Genomic DNA, 20294 nt, shown 5'->3' with positions numbered 1-20294 from the left:
GGGTGGTCCAAAAGTAGGTGGACAGTATGTGTAATGGGGTTATCAAACATGGTGTAAAGTGAAACTGACTCAGTTGCCCTTAGCAACCAATCAAATTCTATTTTTCATTCTTCACAGACTCTTTGGAAAATGAAAGGTGGAATTTGATTGGTTGCTAAGGGCAGCAGAGTCAGTTTCACTTTCCACCATGTGTGATAACCCTATTACACATACTGTCCACCTACTTTTGGACCACCCTGTGTGTATATATGTATATATTATATATATTTTAGGGGCAAGTGTTCTTTAATACACTGTGCTGTAATAGAATACCCAAGTATTACACACAATCAGACGTCAGTCCAGGAGAATACGAGGATCCAGAAGTCAGTGACTGGAGTAGGACAGCATCAGTACGGTGCAGCACTTCAAGGCCATATATGACAGAAGCCAAAGTGTTAGCGGTAATACCAAGCTGCAATGCAGAACTGTGAGATGGTGGCGGTAGCTTCTACTGACCGGTATACGCCATATCTGCACATAAGTCATTGTCGGCATCAAGAGACACGTACGAGATGCAATTTCACTACAAATGATTCACCACCAATTATCAGCTTCAAACACTTCAGCGCAAGCAACAGCGAACAGATGTTGTATCTACGGTGTGAGATTAGTAGTTTTATTTTCCAGTCGATCCAGTGTCTGTGTTAGAATTGCAGTTCTGGTTAAGGAAAAAAAAAAAATAATGATATAAAAATAAGAGAGTCATGAGTGGATCCGGTCAATGCCAAGAGGAAGTGGCGCAAATCAAACGTCCAAACCTGGAGGGGTCTCATCAGCTTCGTACAAGTGCAAACGTCAGCACAAAACAGTTTGGTCCGCAATAAAATAGAAGTAAATAATAATATTATATCGGTGTCCTTCAGAATGAGATGGTCAGAGTGGTTGCTCCCATTGAGAAAAGTGACGTCAGCGGCCGAATATGGCGTTGTATTCCAGCAGGATTAGCTCTACGATTTGGTTCTGGTAGACCGTGTGAATGGCGATGTTACCAGTCTCTTGTTCCGGTTTCAGTAACGTTGGACCAAAAACAATTGCTAAACTCTGAAAGGTCATTCTGTTCTTTTCTCCAGTTTCTACAACGCTGGGAAAACAAAAAAAAGACAACATAAGAGTTAGTCCTGTGCCCAAATAGTATCCCGGCCCTGTACTAAGGAGGAGGAAGACACAAATGGAGGGTAGGCGTCCATGGTATGGCTGAGAATTATGTCCCAAGGCTTTTTAAAGGGATTCGGTCACAAGGTTTGAGCAGTATAATGTCATAGCAATGCGCATGAATTAGAAATGCGTAAGCAATGTCATTTTAGATCTCAACTTATGTCTGGATTTTTAAAAAAATCAGAAGTCACCCTCAATTAAAGAGCTGAAAGATCTCCTCTTGCATATGTTCAGGAGAAAAGTGTGCATCAGACACGAAGAGCTGGGTTCCTTCTTTTCCTCCTTAAAGGGAATCTGTCACCAGGTTTTTGCTCCCCCATCTGAGAGCAGCATAATGTAGAGAAAGAGACCCTGATTCCAGTGATGTGTCACTTACTGAGCTGTTTGCTGTCATTTTGATAAAACCAATATTTTATCTGTGGCGGATCTAGCAGTTATACAGAGCTCACGAACATGCTGGATTGCCAGCAGCACACCAAGTAGTCCTGTAATGATAAACTACTGCTGATTAAACAGTGATTTTAATCAAAACTGCACTAAGCAGCTCAGTAAGTGACACATTGCTGGAATCAGGGACTCTGTCTCTACATTGTGATGTTCTCAGATTAGGTGGCAAAAACCTGGTGATAGATTCCATTTAATGACTCAGACACTTTTATAGGCTACTACCTATAGGAAGTTTTCTTCTTCCTAGATAAGAGCTCATTTACACGCTTTCTCCCAGGGAGCACGGCTGGATCTTCACTAGGAGGAACAGCATCTTGTAATGCTGAACGATCCAGGGCCTTACACATACTAAGTAGGAACAGCGCTGGGCTCTGAAATTCACCGCTGTAAAAAAAGCCACTTGGGGGCTCATCTGGTCAGAGAGGAGAGGTGTATTATAATGTATTCACCTGCCTGGCTTTTCTGTACTCCGTTACTGTGCAATGGTGAAACCCAGAGAGCCGGCACGGCAGCGCTGCTCAATGTCACCAGCGCTGGGTATAAACGAGGTGGAGGATTTACCGCTGACGGCTCAGGAGACACACAATGTAGTAGTCATTATGGAAGGTAGATACCTGCCCTGAATACAGGGAGCGAGCCACACGCCTAAGGTGCGCAACACTCCTAAGATTCTCCCCAAACCCACCACTGCCAGAATTCGTACTCCCAATACATGGTAACGGAGTACAGAAAAATAAAACTAAGGCGTAAGCAGTGGTTCGGAGGCCACTTAGATGCAATTTTTGTTTTTCACAAGGTTGAAGATAAATAAAAGATTTGCAAGTTTAAATGGCCTTCAATGTTGGATTGAATTTTAAACCAAAAAGGTGAAAGTTTAGTTACCCTGCTTCTGCAAGCACCAGCGCTCAGCCCCTGCATAAGTGCATTCACAGAGTTAGTTACAGGCCCAGCAGAAGGGCTATGAGTCCATACCCCGCGCTCTGTGCTTTCTGAGCTGAGGGCATCATTCTCATTTTCTATACTTAAATGCAGATCTGGGTCCTGAGACTCCACTCACTCAAAACACTAATGCCCTTAATTCTGCAGGCAGCAATGGTCAGCGCTTGCATCAGAGCACACCAAGCAGTACACAGACCCATAGACTTTCTACTGAGCTGGTACATCACTGAGTGCACTCATGTAAGAGCTGAGCAATGATACTTGCAGACGTGAGCTCATCAGAACACATTTTTTTTTTTTTTAAGATTGGTGGGGGTCTCACAACCCGGACCAACAAATAATTGTCAGCACACTTAAAGAGAATCAGTCAGCGGGTTTCTGCTACCAGCATGATGCAGGCAAAGAGATCCTGAATCCAATGATGTATCACTTAGATTACTGTGTGCAGTCGTTCTGACAGTGAAAGATTTGAAATTTTGTATGTAGCAGAGCTGGGAGAGCTGCCCTCACCTACACCAGGCTTTCAGTGTACATTTCCATAGACAGAAGCTGCTTATCATAGAGTGGGCAGAGAAGGAGTAAAGCTCACATGCTGCTGAGACCCACTAATGATAAAGATAAGAGACTTTAACTAAAGGCCACGTCTCATTAAGCGACATTGCTAGCAACATCGCTGCTGAGTCACGTTTTGTGTGACACAACAGCGATCTTTCTAGCGATGTCGTTGTGTGTGACATCCAGCAACGACCTGGCCCCTGTTGTGAGGTCGCCGGTCGTTGCTGAATGTCCTGGACCATTTTTTGGTAGTTGCTCTCCCACTGTGAGGCACACATCGCTGTGTGTGACAGCGAGAGAGCAACGATCTGAATGTGCAGGGAGCAGGGAGCCGGCTTCTGCAGACGCTGGTAACCAAGGTAAATATCGGGTAACCAAGCAAAGCGCTCTGCTTGGTTACCCAATATTTACCTTGGTTACCAGCGTCCGCAGCTTTTAGAAGCCAGCTCCCTGCACACGTAGCCAAGGTACACATTGGGTAACTATAAGCAAAAGCGCTTTGCTTAGTTACCCGATGTGTACTATGGTTACCAAGCACAGCGTCGTTACACGGGTCGCTGGTGGCTGATCTCTGTGGAGATCTGCCTGGTTGACAGCTCACCAGCGACGCTCCAGTAATCCCTGCCAGGTCAGATGGCTGGTGGGATCGCTGGAGCATCACTAAGTGTGACGGTACCTTAACATAGCAGGTAAACAAAAACACGTTCAGATAAGAGATGCAGGGCTGAAATCTTTGTTTTAACCTCACAGCATGCTGTCTTCAGATTACATTGCAGAAACCTGCTGATAGAGTCTATTAAGTATATAAAACAAATAAATAAATGAAAAAAAAAGCACCATGTAAATTCAAGTCTGGAAAAAGTGATCATCCAGAATCTCTCCCTTAATCCTATAACTGATCATGTCACAGAGTATGTAGATATCTGCTGTAAAGACCATTATACCCTCAGGAGATTGATGCATTTGCTTTGGAAATGCCTGGAAGATCTGGTTTATTATGTGATGAATTGCTGTTTTCATCTCCATCAAGTCCCTGGCTTGTTCACATTTACTTATTACATTTACACATCCACCAACGTGTAGAGCGCAGGCAGTGACGGCCTCTCTGAATTTTAAGCACCAATTATAGCCTTTTTCTGTGCAGCAATGCTCGGCTTTCAGATTCCCGCGCAAGAAAACAACTGAGCTCAGCTAAAATGCCACTTAAAGAAGAAAAAAAAAAAATCTGACAATCCCAATGACAAATCTATCGTGTGCTGAATACTCCCCACTCACTGCTTGAGATGCTTGAAGAGAGCCTGCATTGTGTCTTGGTTCGGCTTTGGCAACTGTTTAATTAAATCTCTGACTGCCTGAACGCGGAGCTTGGGCTCTTGTTCTGAAAAGAGACAAAATGGGAAATAAAAGTCACTTACAAATCATTTCGAGCGCTAACACCGCAGCCCATGGAGACTGGTGGTGCGCTGGGTTGCAGTGCCCTCTAGTGGCCACAATGAGGAACTGCAGCAAAGAAAAACAACAACTTCTACAGGTGAGGTTTTCATCTGAAGGGAAAATTAGGATACGTTTTACATGATCATATAATACATAACTGTGAAAATGCTGGCTTATATCAGGCCCTGGAACTTCTCATGTACAGGAGATTGTCTTGTCTACCATATATGAAGGTTGGCCAAACCTTTCGATTTTGTCAGAACCGGACACCATTTAATGTGCTTGTTTAGCAATGTTTGGGGAATCTGGGGGTGGGCATGTTGAATTTCAATGCGCCTGATTTTTTATTCTCCAGGTTGTAGAATCAAGCAAAATGATTCTCAGGGGTGGCCACATCTGTAATTCGTGGCTGCTAGACCAGAGCCCCGCCAACGTCCTCCAACGTGCCGGCATTCCAAGCATCTCTAGTTAGTAGGTGCAGGGTGACATCATCACTGTAGCACCACGCTCGCATGACATCACATAAGGCCTACTAATCAGAAGAGGCGTTGGCGATGCTGATAGGAATAAGATTTGCAGGGTTCTGGAGTGGCAGCCATGTGTGCCACCGGACCAGGATCATTTTGCTCAACTGTCTACCAGGTAGTAGTTACTGGCCTGTCCCCATTCACAACATGTGCATGTAGAAACAAACCAAGCATGTGCATGGGTAGGTGTGGAGTAATAGCTGTCAACCAAACCTGAAAGGGGATGACCACGTAAAGCTCTGGTCACATCTTTTGCATGGTTTCCATCATAAATGAACAAATGGAAACCAAGACACAGTGCTGCATTAGTCTCACAACTGACATTGGCAGCAAAAACCCTTAGGGTATGTGCACATGAACAGACCCGCTGCGTCCTGGTTGTGACATGTCTCGTCCTGCGGGGCCGCGAGTCTCCTCCGCAGGAGAACGCAGCTACTCGCGCCCACAATCCAGGTTCGGGCATTTGCTTTCTTTCTCTTCTGTTCTCCCTTCGTGGGACGCTTGCGACTCTGCAGCAAAGAATTGACATGCTTGCAGCTCAGAAAGCCGCACCGAAGGTCAGATTATGCTGCGGGCCGCACACGCACAGTTGGCACGGGATTTATAGAAACCCCCTCCACTGTGCTTGTACTGTACAACAGTGTTTTGGACGCAGCTGAAACATGCTGCATCCAAAACGCTGTGAACCCTGATCGTGGGCACACACCCTTATAATGTAGTAAAATCTAGTTCAGCCGGTGTCGTCTGTTTTCAGGGGAAAAGTAGCTGTGCTTGCTGCACTATTATTCCTGTGAAAAAGACTTTCTACAATACACAGCACACGTCTACCTTCTTTGCAATGATAAAATTTGGAACATTTCTGCAGTCTTTACCTTATTTATCCCTTTTTACTACAGGGATGTGAAAACTTTATATTTGAAAGTGAAAGAGTTAAAAATAGTGAATGAATGAATGAATGAATGGATGGAATGACTGTATTGCTGCTGACTTACTGATTGCATTCACAAAGTCATTGAAATGGCTGTAGGTGAAGAGCGGTTCGGGCAATTCTCTGAAGAACATCTTCAGGGCCCCGGTGATCACGTGAATGTCTTCCCATTTACTGTCATTCAGGTCCAGTTTCTCATCTGCAATATAATGGCACAAATGTATTGCATTATGTAGGGAACAGGGCGGCTTCTGTATTTCTGGTAACTAGGACTATTGTGTATTTCCTCCTACAAATGTCTTCTGCATCGGGATTATTATCCCCCATGTAAAATGCACATATACTAAATGGGATGCGGCAGGTTTGACAAATGTCTGTTCTTCATGGATTTCAATACAGCCTAAATCTGCCCCTCAGAGACGCGCTCCCCAATACTCAATGTGTACAGATGTAATAGGATCACTGTATAACTTTAGTTTATCATGTGCCTAAAGCCTAATGATTGATGACGAGCGAGCGTGCTCACCACCGAAAAAGTAGGGCGCTCAGGTACACTCGGGCAAGTATCGCGGGTGCTCAGATGTGTCATTCATGAATAGTCCAGCAAAGTACCAACTCCCTTCAGTGAGTGATGGGAGCAGGCACCCTAATGAGAGGCGCTAGAAGTGTCTGAATGTTTTTGCCCTCAGTAAGAGCCAAAGTGTTTGGCTGTAGTGTGTAATAATAATAAAATAATAATAATAAAATAAATAAAACTCGCACACCCTCCCCTAGCAATGCTTTGTTTATGTTGCCAGAGACCCGAATTGCACAATGACATCCCTTAAAGGCCCCGTCACACACAGAGATAAATCTTTGGCAGATCTGTGGTTGCAGTGAAATCATGGACATATTGTTCCATTTGTACACAGCCACAAACCTTGCACTGATTGTCCACAATTTCACTGCAATCACAGATCTGCCGCAGATTTATCTGTGTGTGACAGGGCCTTTATGCTCGCTATTAGAGTCGAGCCCGTCAGTGTCCAAATTGCTTGATTTGGGAAAAGATCACTTTTGTGCTCGTTCATCATTACTAATAATCTAGATTTCAGCAATAAAGACTAAAGAGGTTTCTGGAAGGACCCAGATTACAAAAAAAAAAAATCAAAAAGGGAAAACAAAACTTGTGGCGTTAAAGAAGCGGATTTATTTTTTATAAAAAAAAGTGCAAACTCCTCAAAAACGAATGTTGACTACCACGTCCTTGTCAGGGTGCCCGGCTGCATCATGATATTAGGAAAATAGCTGAAAACTTGGAAACAAATAAAATAAAAATAGAAATTATAATAAATCATCAAAATATATTGTGAGAGCGCAAATGTTAATTAGAACATCAAATAGCTTAGAACATAAAAAGGGGTTAATACATACAGAACAATAAAAAAAAAACTCCTGCATCCCCCCCCCCCCCAAAAAAAAAGACCAGTGCCACACCTGTACATTTGTGTTTTGTTTTGTGACTCAACAAAGCAGAGGTGCACAAGTTGCAATACTTCAAATAACCTGCAGACACAAGTGGTGCTATTTCTTGTATCTTCTAAAAGCTCTTTAGACACAAGCCCAATGGGGTCCCACAACCTCCAGCTTCTGTGCTGCCTGCTGCTGCATATATAAACTGAAGATGGGAACCCTCCTGTATCTCCAGCTTCCAAGGTAGAGGTATAATACATATACAGTAACTATTGCCATAGACTATAATGGGACTAACTTTTCATGTCCAGCTGCAAATGACACTGAGCATAATCCGCAGCACCCTCGATGGACTCCTGGGCTGCACTTAAGGCCACCATAATGTGTTGACTGCTACTGATGTGATGGATCGTAAAATCAAATCCCGATAATCCACATGGGATTGCGGTCTACAGGCCGCTCGGCAAAACAAAGATCTACAAACACCGGATTCCAATCAGACGAGAATAAGGAATATGGAAAGGTTTGTGTGGCAAACAGAACTCACCGTGCGTCACCGCAAATCTCAGCTTCTGTATCACCGCAAGGTTCCCACTGACTCTGTACAAACCGTCAATGTCCAGTCCTAAAACAAGAAGTAAAATGATGGGGTCACTCAGTGATCACTTTGGTTCACCACAAAACAAGTCACTTGTATCACAAAGGCCTGAAATGGAAGTCCAAGTCTGAACAAGTTCCACTAATTCAATGAGGAATCAATGGAAGCGTCAGCCGGATTGTCGGTGGCGGATATTATCAGCACTGGCAGTACATGGAATAGGCATGGCAAATATAATAACATTTAGAGTAGCGGTATAGATTGTATAAAGAGTCTTAAATTTGACTGATGCACTAGATGGACAAAAGTATTGAGCCCCTCCACATTACACCTACAGGAGCGCTGATGCCCCCCCAGGGCCATGACTATAATGGTGCAGAGAGTCACCTTGTGCTCTGTCTTGCACCATTTTCGGGCGTATATGCTTTCTGCAGGTGGACACCCAGATGTAGTAGACTGCCCGAAAATGGTGCAAGACAGAGCACAGTGTGACTCTCTTCACCATTATAGTCAATGGCCTCGTCAGCGTGTGCGTCCAAAACCCATTTTGTAGGGAGCTTGGACAGAAAGTGGCCAGAGGAATGAAGAAGTGACTTGATCTCGTGGTGGGTCATATTACAGGACCGACACATCTTTACCACCAGCCATTCTGTCACACGTCTGTAAAGACAGCCAGCATGACGAGGGGGCTGGATGCTATATTCTAATGGCAATGGGAATGATTAAGAGGGGCATCTGAATAATAATATCCCTATAGTTTATATTACATAAGGAGATATTTGTGTTGCTAAAAGTAATAAAATATGAGCCCGCAGACCCTCGTCTACGAAAAGTGAAAGGGGCGTTCCCATTGTATAAAATGATGGCACATTTCAAACTGGCTCTAACACTGTGGGGGTCTGACGACTTCAAACTTTACAACTCCATTATACTTTGCAGGTCAATGTGGTGTAGGTACAAATTAATTACAAAGGAGAAACCTCACTTCCTTATGGATAGGGTATCAATGTCTGATCATGGGGGCGGGGGGGGGTGTCTAGCCAATAATGGGCACGGTGCTCTATCCCCATCACCGCACCGTATATGTTGTGGTGGTGGCTGTGCCAGGTTCTGCAGCCAACTCCTATGCAGTTGACTAATGTGCACATACTACATACCTTGCTCTTCGATATGGTCGATGCACATCTTTACAAATTTTGGCACTGTAGTGTTTTCTCTCTGACAGAGGCTGGCCAGGCTGGAGCCGAATACAGGATCTGGAAGCAGAAGCCGCACAGAAGCATGAGCACTCCATTAACGGAATTTTATAAACATTCTGCAGGTTATAAACTATTGTAGACCTGAGACACAACTGGCTAAAAACCGGTCCAAATATAATTACCAATTTATCAACAAAAAGGTAAGGATTATGGATTATAATTTCATGTGTAGAAAGTCAACATATGAAACAACCCTCAACAGGGCACAAATTGAACATTTTAAAAAGGAACGGTCTCTCGACCCCAAGGATGGCACCATGCTATTCTACGGCCCCCAACTATCTCTGATCTCGTCCTGTAAATCACCTTTAATGTAGCCCTTCTCACGCACGGCTTGCATTGTTGGACGCCTTGTAAGAAATTTCTTTAACTTCGTTTTGGTCTTCTTTTGCTCCGAATTATCAACAGACGTTTGTTTGATGGCTAGAAATACAAATAAGGAATATTTAATTTTACTGATGCATAAAAAAAAATAAAAAAAACCGAAAAACCTAATTAAAATTACAGCAATCTAAATAAAATGCATTTATTTGTAAAATAAAAACAGCGCAGAGGTTGGTTGAAGTTGGCTATGCCTGATTTTCACTTTACGTTCTATATTCTTTAATTTATACAGCACCAACATATTCAGCAATCACAAATAAACATTTCCTCTGACTTCATTTTTTTTTTTCAAATGTCCCGTAGTGAGCGTTAGGAGTACGTCCGCTCCTATAGCGACTGCGCTGATCACACTTACGGTATGTGCGCACGCTGTGTTCTATCAAGTGCAGAAAAAAAACGTACCCTCTGGCAGACTGGACAACTGTAAACAATGTGTTGGTTAAAAAAATGCATCCAAAACGCATTCATTTTGGATGCATTTTTGACAGTGTGATCCCTCGGCAATTCAGCTCTGCTACATGCCCGTTGACAGCAGACACAGAGTCGCGAAATGATAATGAACTCGGATGAACTTCACCCGACTTCATTGTCATACCGCGGCTCTGTCTGTGTGTCGCGTCCTGATTAGCGGTCACCCGTGGAGGACTCACCGGTGACCGCAAATCCCGAGTGACTGAAGTGAGCAGCGCCGTCACTCATGTTACCCGCGGCCACAGCTGAAGTCCTCCACCTAAGAGCGGTGGCCACGGGTAACCCGAGTGACGTCATCGCTGATCGCGCAGCTCACTTCAGTCACTCGGGTGAATTGCTGTCACAGTTGGAGGATCCAGCGGTGGCCGCAGGTAACCTGAATGACGTCACCGCTGACAACGCGACTCACTTCAGTTGCTGCTTGGAGCTGACAGAGAGCGGTCATTGTCTGTGGCCGCTCCTGTCAGCTTCATGTTGCAGAGCTGAAAGCATCGTGGGACATAGTGTGGATTATGTCGGACCTGGAGGAGTATTTGGGAATTAATAAAGTGGTGAAAGAGGGTGGGTTTTTTTTGTCTTTTATTCCAAATAAAGGATTTTTTGGATGTGTGTGTTTATTTTTTTTAACTTACAGGTTAATCATGGAAGGTATCTCGGGGAGACGCCTGCCATGATTAACCTAGGACTTAGTGGCAGCTATGGGCTGCCATTAAGTCCTTATTACCCCGATGGCCACTGCACCAGGGCAATTTGGGATGAGCCGGGTAGAGTCCCGGTACTGTCGCAACTAATGGATGTGGCAATTCCGGGCGGCTGCTGGCTGATATTGTTAGGCTGGGGGGGCTCCCCATAACGAGGAGCTCCCCATCCTAAGAATACCAGCCTTCAGCAGTGTGGTTTACCTTGGCTGGTATCCAAATTGAGGGGAGCGCACGTCGTTTTTTATTTATTGTACTGCACGATATAGACACGCCCACCGGCAACTGTGATTGGTTGCAGTGAGACAGCTGTCACTCAGCGTGGGGGCTTGTCTGACTGCAACCAATCATAGGCGCCGGTGGGCGGGGAAAGTAGTGATTACGAGATGGAATAATGAGAGGATGGTATTTTAAAAAGAGGAAAAGCCGCCAGAGCTTGTGACAGCCGTGCAGCGCTGCGCTGGTGATCGGTGAGTAGGAAAGAGCGAGGGAGAGACTGACCGACAGACAGAGAGAGATTGACCGACATCGATAGCCAGAGAGAGACTGAAAGACCTGAGTTTTGTTTGTCAAAAAAGCATGTGGAACGCAACAAAAATGCAGTCCAAGTGCATTTTGGTTGCGTTTTGACCCACATCATTGATTTCAATGGGTGCAGAACGCAGTTACAACGCACAAAAGAAGTGACTTGCTGCTTTTTTTTTTACGCATCGATTCTTGGCATCCAAAACGCTGCGTTTAAAAAAGCAGTGTGCGCATTTAATTTTTGGTCTTCTCATAGACTTTGCAGGGAAAGCAGAATGCATGCAATTTGGCACTGAAACGCTGCAGTTTAAAACACAGCGTTAACACAGGAAAACACGCAACGTGCGCACATAGCCTTACATCGATTCTTTTTTGAATCGTGATCCTTCTCCTTCTCATGCTTATCTTTCCCATGTTTCTCCACTGGAGAGTCCGGCACTATATCTTCATTGGGCTCTTCAGTCTCCATAATCTGAAAAGAAAGAAAAAGAAAGAGGAAGAAAATAAAAAGACAAATACCATTAATTTAAAAAAGTGTTCTCTTCTCACCAATCTCCTGTTGCTCCCACAGCCCTAATGCCTGGGTTCTCCGCCATGAGGACCCGTGTCCTTTTGCAGCCATTACCCAGGTGATGGCTCATCTCTGCACCTAATACTTGGCTGAGCCATCCTTTCATGTGTCAAGAATATCAGAACCTGGAGACTAGTGGAGAACCTTGGATGCGCCACACTGCCTCTGATGAGGTGGGGGGGGCCGGCCCACAGCCTCCGACGGGGGAGGGGGGGACCGGCCACAGCCTCCGACGGGTGAGGGGGGGACCGGCCACAGCCTCAGACGGGGGAGGGGGGGGGACCGGCCACAGCCTTCGACGGGGGAGGGGGGGGACCGGCCACAGCCTTCGACGGGGGAGGGGGGGACCGGCCACAGCCTTCGACGGGGGAGGGGGGGACCGGCCACAGCCTCCGACGGGGGAGGGAGGGACCGGCCACAGCCTCCGACGGGGGGAGGGGGGGGACCGGCCACAGCCTCCGACGGGGGGAGGGGGGGGACCGGCCACAGCCTCCGACGAATTGATATTGAAATCTAACATCTGATCTTTATGTTCCGTTGTTTGCCATACGAAACAATAGTGTGAGTGATTGATGCGTGTGCAGACGATGATTATGCAAGGAATACAGCTGTAAAGCACGCAGAATTGCAAATGCAGCTCTGGACTGACAAATACTAGTGTTCAAACATATGTATTGTGATTAGGAACAAATTATTTTTGGGGCATTTCTGAGATCTCTGCTTGCTGTCAGTCTATGGGAACATTCCTGTTAACAGCTGGATAATGAAGCCCGTACACAGAGATGCTTCTTACAGCAGAGATTTTGCTACATTTGCATCTATTCTAGGTTATCATCTTTAATAATATGACCACATAAGAATATCACGGGCCCATACCGGAATGCCAATCGTGTTGCAGAGTGCAGAGTACCACTCCTTGATCATATTGTCATTTTCAGTCTGTATCAGTAGATCTGTTCCTGAGGGAGTTTTTAGCTGTAAGAAATGGAAAAAGAAATAAGTAGGGAAGTACCGTACATATGATATGTGGTGGTCACTGATTGTTTTGTTCCTCTCTTCGGTGGGGGTCGGCCTCACTGACATTCTGTGCATGCACCAGGGACAAAGCAGCGGTCAATAATTACCAGATGGAGCATTTACTGGCCAAAGCTTGAAAGCAGAAGGTGATATTAGCAGATAGAGTAATCATTTTCTTTTCTTTTCTTCCTTATGTTACCGCTTTGATTACACCAGCTTTACTATCACTGAATAGTCTGAGCAGTTTTGGTGGGTAAAAAATGTGGACAGACTATTTAAAGGGAACTTTATATTAGGGGCAAAATAAATCACAAATCTGACAGTGGGTACTAAGTCTAATTCCCTGTTAATCCCCTGGCAGGATTTTTGAAGCTTTGAGTATGCTTAAAATATAGGCCCTACTCCAAAAAGAAACCCTAATTGCGGTTCCCTTATGAAATGTCCAAGTAGCTAAAAAAGATAAAGAATACAGCAGGACTCGTCATCAAAGAAAGCAGACAATCACAAAAGAAAGCGACCCGTCCCCCACAAAAAAAAACAAATTACACTCATCAGACCCCAAACAATTACAGTTGGCAAGTGCTGATGGTAGATGGGCTCTCACACAGAGATCTGTGTCACTGTCAGGACCCTCGCTGTTCCGGCTGCATTGCACTGTAGCTCTCACAAACAGATCAGGTACCAGTATCACTCCACGCAAGTGATACTGCTTCCAAACACCAGGGGGAGCCAACTGCTATAGAAAGCAGGGGACCTGACAGTGACACTGATTTGCATGTGAGAGCCCATTAACTTGCCAACTCTAATTGTTTGGGGTCTGGGAAGTGCGATTCTTTTAGGGGGGGTGTCTGCTTTGCTTTGGAGGTAAACTTAGCAGAACATAGAGATAAAAAAAAAAATGTAAGCAGGTAATTTAACCCTTTGTAAATATGGTATGTACCCACCACTATATGACTGGTTCTGCACCATGAGATCAGATAAGAAAATGTGCATCTGAACCAGTAATAGAATTAACACAAAATGTGATGACATGATTAGATTTTAACAAATGTTGATTTTTTTTTTTGTTCAAGAAGAAATGTGGTTTGTTGTTCATGGGAAAATATAAGACATCCCCTGAAAATAAGTGCTAGCGCATCTTTCAGAGCAAAAAATAATATAAGAACAGGTTTTATTTTTGGGGAAACATGGATATTAAACACTCACTGTTCTGAACAGATGACTTTTCAGCAGTCTCATTATCATCACAGACAAGATGACTATATCCGGTAAATGCTCTATACACACTATCTCTTCTAATGCTGCATGTTATTATTGGATTGCGCTCAATTATAAATAGACATCTCAGTCTTGAGCTAATGATTGATACAGGAGGAGTCAGTCCACTGGTAATAGTGGATATACAGAAATGTCGGGAATACCCCAGCAAGCCGGCGAGCTGCTGTCATGAATAGTAAAGCTGGCAGCGGAGCCTGAGCAATGTTTTTCTAGTCCATACTCGCTGACAGCTGGCAGCCATTACTGTGCCGTGCAGACTGACATGACAGCGGAGAAGCCACGCATCCAGATGCTAACAATTTACCTTCTTATTACAGAGGGAAGGAATGTGAATAGTTTCGCCTATTTTGGTCATTCTACCTCTCCCATGAGTTTAGTCTTAGAAGCTTTTACCTCGATAACGTTCTTTTTGCTGGATTTCTCTTTCGTGGCCCATTCCACAGAGGCTCCTTTTAGATCCACCGTGAACTCTGGTTTTGATTGGTTCCCGCCAAACTTCTAAGCATAAGTAAGAAAGGTCACGTTAGGTCAGTAGAGAGAAGGCACGGAGGTCGGTGACATGTGGCTGGTGTGCAATGCAGGGAACGAAGGGCACGGAATGCTGAACCTATAGATCCCGCCCGTGTATGGAATGGGGGGCGATACTAATCTGGCAGGACAGTGGGTGTAACATTAGTCATCAATATTAGATCAGTGGTGGCAGACACCCCGCACCCCCAGTGATCCGCTGTTCTACGATCATTCTCTGCACAGCTCCGTTCACTGCGCTGCCGAGAATCGCACATCAGCTCCTCCGAAGCTGAACAGAAGCCGTTTTGCAGATGGGTCATCAATAATATTTGCTATTTGACACTTTTAAAAACATTCTTAAAAGCAAATTTTTAATTAATTGTTGTTTTTTAAAAAAAAATAAAAAAAAATAAAACATAACGTAAGTAGCGATTTAAATCCCTTCTGGTGATCGCCACTGGTCTGTATATCAGTTTCTGCAGCACTTACATGGTTTACATGCCCAACACCGCTGCAGCCGCTCATTGACCTCAGTGGTCATGTCTGCATGTACGGCGCAGGCCCATTAAGGCCATCGTTTTGCTCATACAGTCAAGTGCATGGACGTCTCTTCATGAAAAATAAACACATCTGGGGCGATTAGGATTTGAAAGGTTAATGGGGACCCATCACCAGATTTGGTGACTATAAGCTGCGGCCACCTACAGTGGGCTCTTATATACAGTATTCTGGAATGCTGTATATAAGAGCCCAAGTCGCGCTGTACAACTTAAAAAAAAAGAAGGGAATTTTGTTTACTTACCGTAAATTCCTTTTCTTCTAGCTCCTATTGGGAGACCCAGACAATTGGGGTGTATAGCTTCTGCCTCCGGAGGCCACACAAAGTATTACACTTTAAAAAGTGTAACCCCTCCCCTCTGCCTATACACCCTCCCGTGGATCACGGGCTCCTCAGTTTTGGTGCAAAAGCAGGAAGGAGAAAACTTATAAATTGGTCTAGGGTAAATTCAATCCGAAGGATGTTCGGAGAACTGCAAACCATGAACCAAAAGAACAATTCAACATGAACAACATGTGTACACAAAAGAACAACCAGCCCGAAGGGAACAGGGGCGGGTGCTGGGTCTCCCAATAGGAGCTAGAAGAAAAGGAATTTACGGTAAGTAAACAAAATTCCCTTCTTCTTTGTCGCTCCATTGGGAGACCCAGACAATTTGGACGTCCAAAAGCAGTCCCTGGGTGGGTAAAAGAATACCTCAATAAAAAGAGCCGAAAATGGCCCCCTCTTACAGGTGGGCCACCGCTGCCTGAAGGACTCGCCTACCTAGACTGGCGTCTGCCGAAGCATAGGTATGCACTTGATAGTGCTTCGTGAAAGTGTGCAGACTAGACCACGTAGCTGCCTGACACACCTGCTGAGCCGTAGCCCGGTGCCGCAATGCCCAGGACGCACCCACGGCTCTGGTAGAATGGGCTTTCAGCCCTGAAGGAAGCGGAAGCCCAGAAGAACGGTAGGCTTCGAGAATCGGTTCCTTGATCCACCGAGCCAAGGTTGACTTGGAAGCCTGCGAACCCTTACGCTGGCCAGCGACAAGGACAAAGAGCGCATCTGAACGACGCAGGGGCGCCGTGCGAGACACGTAGAGTCGGAGTGCTCTCACCAGATCCAAAGAGTGCAAATCCTTTTCACATTGGTGAATTGGATTGGGGCAAAGTGAAGGCAAGGAGATATCCTGATTGAGATGAAAAGGAGATACCACCTTAGGGAGAAAATCCGGGACCGGACGCAGAACCACCTTATCCTGGTGAAACACCAGGAAGGGGGCTTTGCATGACAGCGCTGCCAGCTCAGACACTCTCCGGAGTGATGTAACTGCCACTAGAAAGGCCACCTTCTGCGAAAGGCGTGATAAAGAGACATCCCGCAGTGGCTCGAAAGGTGGTTTCTGAAGAGCCGTTAGTACCCTGTTAAGATCCCAGGGTTCCAGCGGACGCTTGTAAGGTGGGACTATGTGGCAAACTCCCTGTAGGAACGTGCGGACCTGCGGAAGCCTGGCTAGGCGCTTTTGAAAAAATACGGAGAGCGCAGATACTTGGCCCTTGAGAGAGCCGAGTGACAAACCCTTGTCCATTCCGTATTGAAGGAATGAAAGAAAAGTGGGTAAGGCAAACGGCCATGGAAGAAAACCGTTATCAGAGCACCAGGATAAGAAGATTTGCCAACACCTGTAATAGATCTTGGCGAACGTTGGCTTCCTGGCCTGTCTCATGGTGGAAATGACATCCTGAGATAACCCTGAAGACGCTAGGAGCCAGGACTCAATGGCCACACAGTGAGGTTGAGGGCCACGGAATTCAGATGGAAAAACGGGCCTTGAGACAGCAAGTCTGGGCGGTCTGGAAGCGCCCACGGTTGACCCACCGTGAGATGCCACAGATCCGGGTACCACGACCGCCTCGGCCAGTCTGGAGCGACGAGAATGGCGCGACGGCAGTCGGACCTGATCTTGCGTAACACTCTGGGCAGCATCGCCAGAGGAGGAAACACATAAGGCAGTCGAAACTGCGACCAATCCTGAACTAACGCGTCCGCCGCCAGAGCTCTGTGATCCTGAGACCGTGCCATGAATGCCGGGACTTTGTTGTTGTGCCGTGACGCCATGAGATCGACGTCCGGCGTTCCCCAGCGGCGACAGATCTCTCGAAACACTTCTGGGTGCAGAGACCATTCCCCCGCATCCATGCCCTGACGACTGAGAAAATCTGCTTCCCAGTTTTCTACGCCCGGGATGTGAACTGCGGAGATGGTGGAAGCTGTGGCTTCCACCCACTGCAGAATCCGCCGGACTTCCTGGAAGGCTTGACGACTGCGAGTGCCGCCTTGGTGGTTGATGTATGCGACGGCAGTGGCGTTGTCCGACTGGATACGGATCTGCCTGCCCTCCAGCCACTGATGGAAAGCCAATAGGGCTAGATACACTGCCCTTATCTCCAGAACATTGATCTGAAGGGAAGACTCCATCGGAGTCCAGGTTCCCTGAGCCCTGTGGTGGAGAAAAACCGCTCCCCACCCTGACAGGCTCGCGTCCGTGGTGACCACAGCCCAGGTTGGGGGTAGGAAGGATTTTCCCTGCGATAGAGAATTGGGAAGGAGCCACCACTGAAGTGACGTCTTGGTTGCAAGGGAAAGAGAGACGTTCCTGCCGAGGGAAGCCGACCTCCTGTCCCATTTGCGGAGAATGTCCCATTGGAGTGGCCGCAGATGGAATTGCGCGAACGGCACTGCCTCCATTGCTGCCACCATCTTCCCCAGGAAGTGCATGAGGCGCCTTAAGGGGTGTGACTGACCCCGAAGAAGTGATTGCACCCCTGCCTGCAGAGAAAGCTGTTTGTCCCACGGTAGCTTGATTACCGCTGACTGTGTATGAAACTCCATCCCGAGGTAAGTCAGTGATTGGGTCGGTGTCAACTTGGATTTCGGGAAGTTGATGATCCACCCGAACTGCTGGAGAGTCGCCAGAGCGACGGTAAGGCTGTGTTGACACGCCACCCGAGAAGGGGCCCTGACTAGGAGATTGTCTAAGTAGGGAATCACCGAGTGGCCCTGAGAGTGTAGGACCGCCACAACGGATGCCATGACTTTGGTGAAAACCCGTGGGGCTGTCGCCAAGCCGAAAGGCAATGCCACGAACTGAAGGTGTTCGTCCCCGATGGCGAAACGCAAGAAGCGTTGATGTTCGGGTGCGATCGGCACGTGGAGATAAGCATCCTTGATGTCGATCGATGCTAGGAAGTCTCCTTGTGACATCGAGGCGATGACCGAGCGGAGAGATTCCATCCGAAACCGTCTGGTTCTCACATGTCTGTTGAGTAGCTTGACGTCCAGAACGGGACGGAATGATCCGTCCTTTTTTGGCACCACGAACAAGTTGGAGTAAAAGCCGCGACCACGTTCCTGAAGGGGAACGGGGATCACAACTCCTTCCGTCTTCAGAGCGTCCACTGCCTGAAAAAGTGCATCGGCCTGAGCGGGGGGCGGGGAGGTTCTGAAGAAACGAGCCGCAGGACGAGAGCTGAACTCTATCCTGTAACCGTGAGACAGAATGTCTCTCACCCATCGGTCTTGAACATGTGGCCACCAGGCGTCTCCAAAGCGGGAGAGCCTGCCACCGACCGAGGATGCGGCTAGGGGATGCCGAGAGTCAGGAGGAGGCCGCCTTGGAGGCAGTGCCTCCTGCGGCCTTTTGGGGGCGTGACTTGGACCGCCACGCATAGGAGTTCCTCTGGCCTTTCTCCGGCCTGCTGGACGAGGAGGATTGGGGTTTGGCGGAGGGACGAAAGGACCGAAACCTCGATTGTATTTTCCGTTGCTGAGGTCTCTTAGGTTTGGACTGGGATAAGGAGGAGTCCTTTCCCTTGGATTCCTTAATAATCTCATCCAATCGTTCGCCAAACAAGCGGTCGCCAGAAAACGGCAAACCGGTTAAGAACCTCTTGGAGGCCGAGTCTGCCTTCCATTCGCGCAGCCACATGGCCCTGCGGACTGCCACAGAGTTAGCGGATGCCACAGCTGTACGGCTAGCAGAGTCTAGGACTGCGTTCATGGCGTAGGAAGAAAAAGCTGACGCTTGAGAAGTCAAAGACGCAACTTGCGGAGCAGAATTGCGTGTGACAGCATTAATCTCAGCCAAACAAGCTGAGATAGCTTGGAGTGCCCACACGGCTGCAAAGGCCGGGGCACAAGACGCGCCTGTGGCCTCAAAGATGGACTTCACGAGGAGCTCTATCTGCCTGTCATTGGCATCCTTTAGCGATGAGCCATCTGCAACTGATACCACGGATCTAGCCGCCAATCTAGAGACTGGAGGATCCACCTTGGGACATTGAGCCCAACCCTTAACGACTTCAGAGGGAAAGGGGTAACGCGTGTCAGTGAGGCGCTTAGTAAAGCGCTTGTCCGGAACCGCTCTGGGCTTCTGGACAGCGTCTCTGAAGTTAGAGTGATCGAAAAACGCACTACGTGTACGTTTGGGGAACCTAAATTGGTGTTTCTCCTGCTGAGACGCCGACTCCTCTACAGGAGGAGGCGGGGGAAAGAGATCCAACACCTGGTTGATGGACGAGATAAGATCATTCACTAAGGCGTCCCCTTCAGGTGTATCAAGGTTAAGGACGACGTCAGGGTCAGAGCCCTGAGCTGCGACGTCCGCCTCGTCCTCCAGAGAGTCCTCAAGCTGGGAACCCGAGCAGCGTGAAGAAGTCGGGGAAGATTCCCAGCGAGCCTGCTTAGCCTGTCTAGGACTGTGGTCCGGGCAGGAGTCCTCCACGTGAGACCTAGGGCCCAACCTGGGGGCGCGCTGCGGCGCGGACCGAGAGGGGCCTGGAGGCGACGATCCAACAGGGGCCGGGGCCTGTGTAAGGACCGGTCTGGACTGCAAAGCTTCTAGCAGCTTGGCAGACCATTTGTCCATAGACTGAGCCATGGATTGTGAAAGTGACTCAGA

General features: G+C 47.1%; 1 protein-coding gene across 12 annotated transcripts in view; it reads right to left on the bottom strand.

The window, feature by feature from the left end:
- Positions 1 to 211: 211 nt before the first annotated feature.
- The window catches only part of ARHGAP12 (Rho GTPase activating protein 12), a 130107-nt gene continuing 110024 nt past the window's right edge, over positions 212 to 20294 (bottom strand). For all 12 annotated transcript variants that reach the window (XM_075315490.1, XM_075315494.1, XM_075315491.1 and 9 more), the window contains 9 exons: positions 14674 to 14778; positions 12862 to 12960; positions 11775 to 11886; positions 9643 to 9759; positions 9235 to 9333; positions 8027 to 8104; positions 6092 to 6226; positions 4414 to 4516; positions 212 to 1123 (listed from right to left, as the gene is read on the bottom strand). In XM_075315490.1, coding sequence (XP_075171605.1) covers positions 949 to 1123; positions 4414 to 4516; positions 6092 to 6226; positions 8027 to 8104; positions 9235 to 9333; positions 9643 to 9759; positions 11775 to 11886; positions 12862 to 12960; positions 14674 to 14778 — 1023 coding nt within the window. In that variant the 3' untranslated portion in view covers positions 212 to 948. The remainder of the gene's footprint in view (positions 1124 to 4413; positions 4517 to 6091; positions 6227 to 8026; positions 8105 to 9234; positions 9334 to 9642; positions 9760 to 11774; positions 11887 to 12861; positions 12961 to 14673; positions 14779 to 20294) is intronic.

Source organism: Anomaloglossus baeobatrachus, chromosome 6 (genome assembly GCF_048569485.1).
Source record: "Anomaloglossus baeobatrachus isolate aAnoBae1 chromosome 6, aAnoBae1.hap1, whole genome shotgun sequence".
NCBI lineage: Eukaryota > Metazoa > Chordata > Amphibia > Anura > Aromobatidae > Anomaloglossus > Anomaloglossus baeobatrachus.
This window is presented reverse-complemented; position numbering and strand designations above follow the sequence as displayed.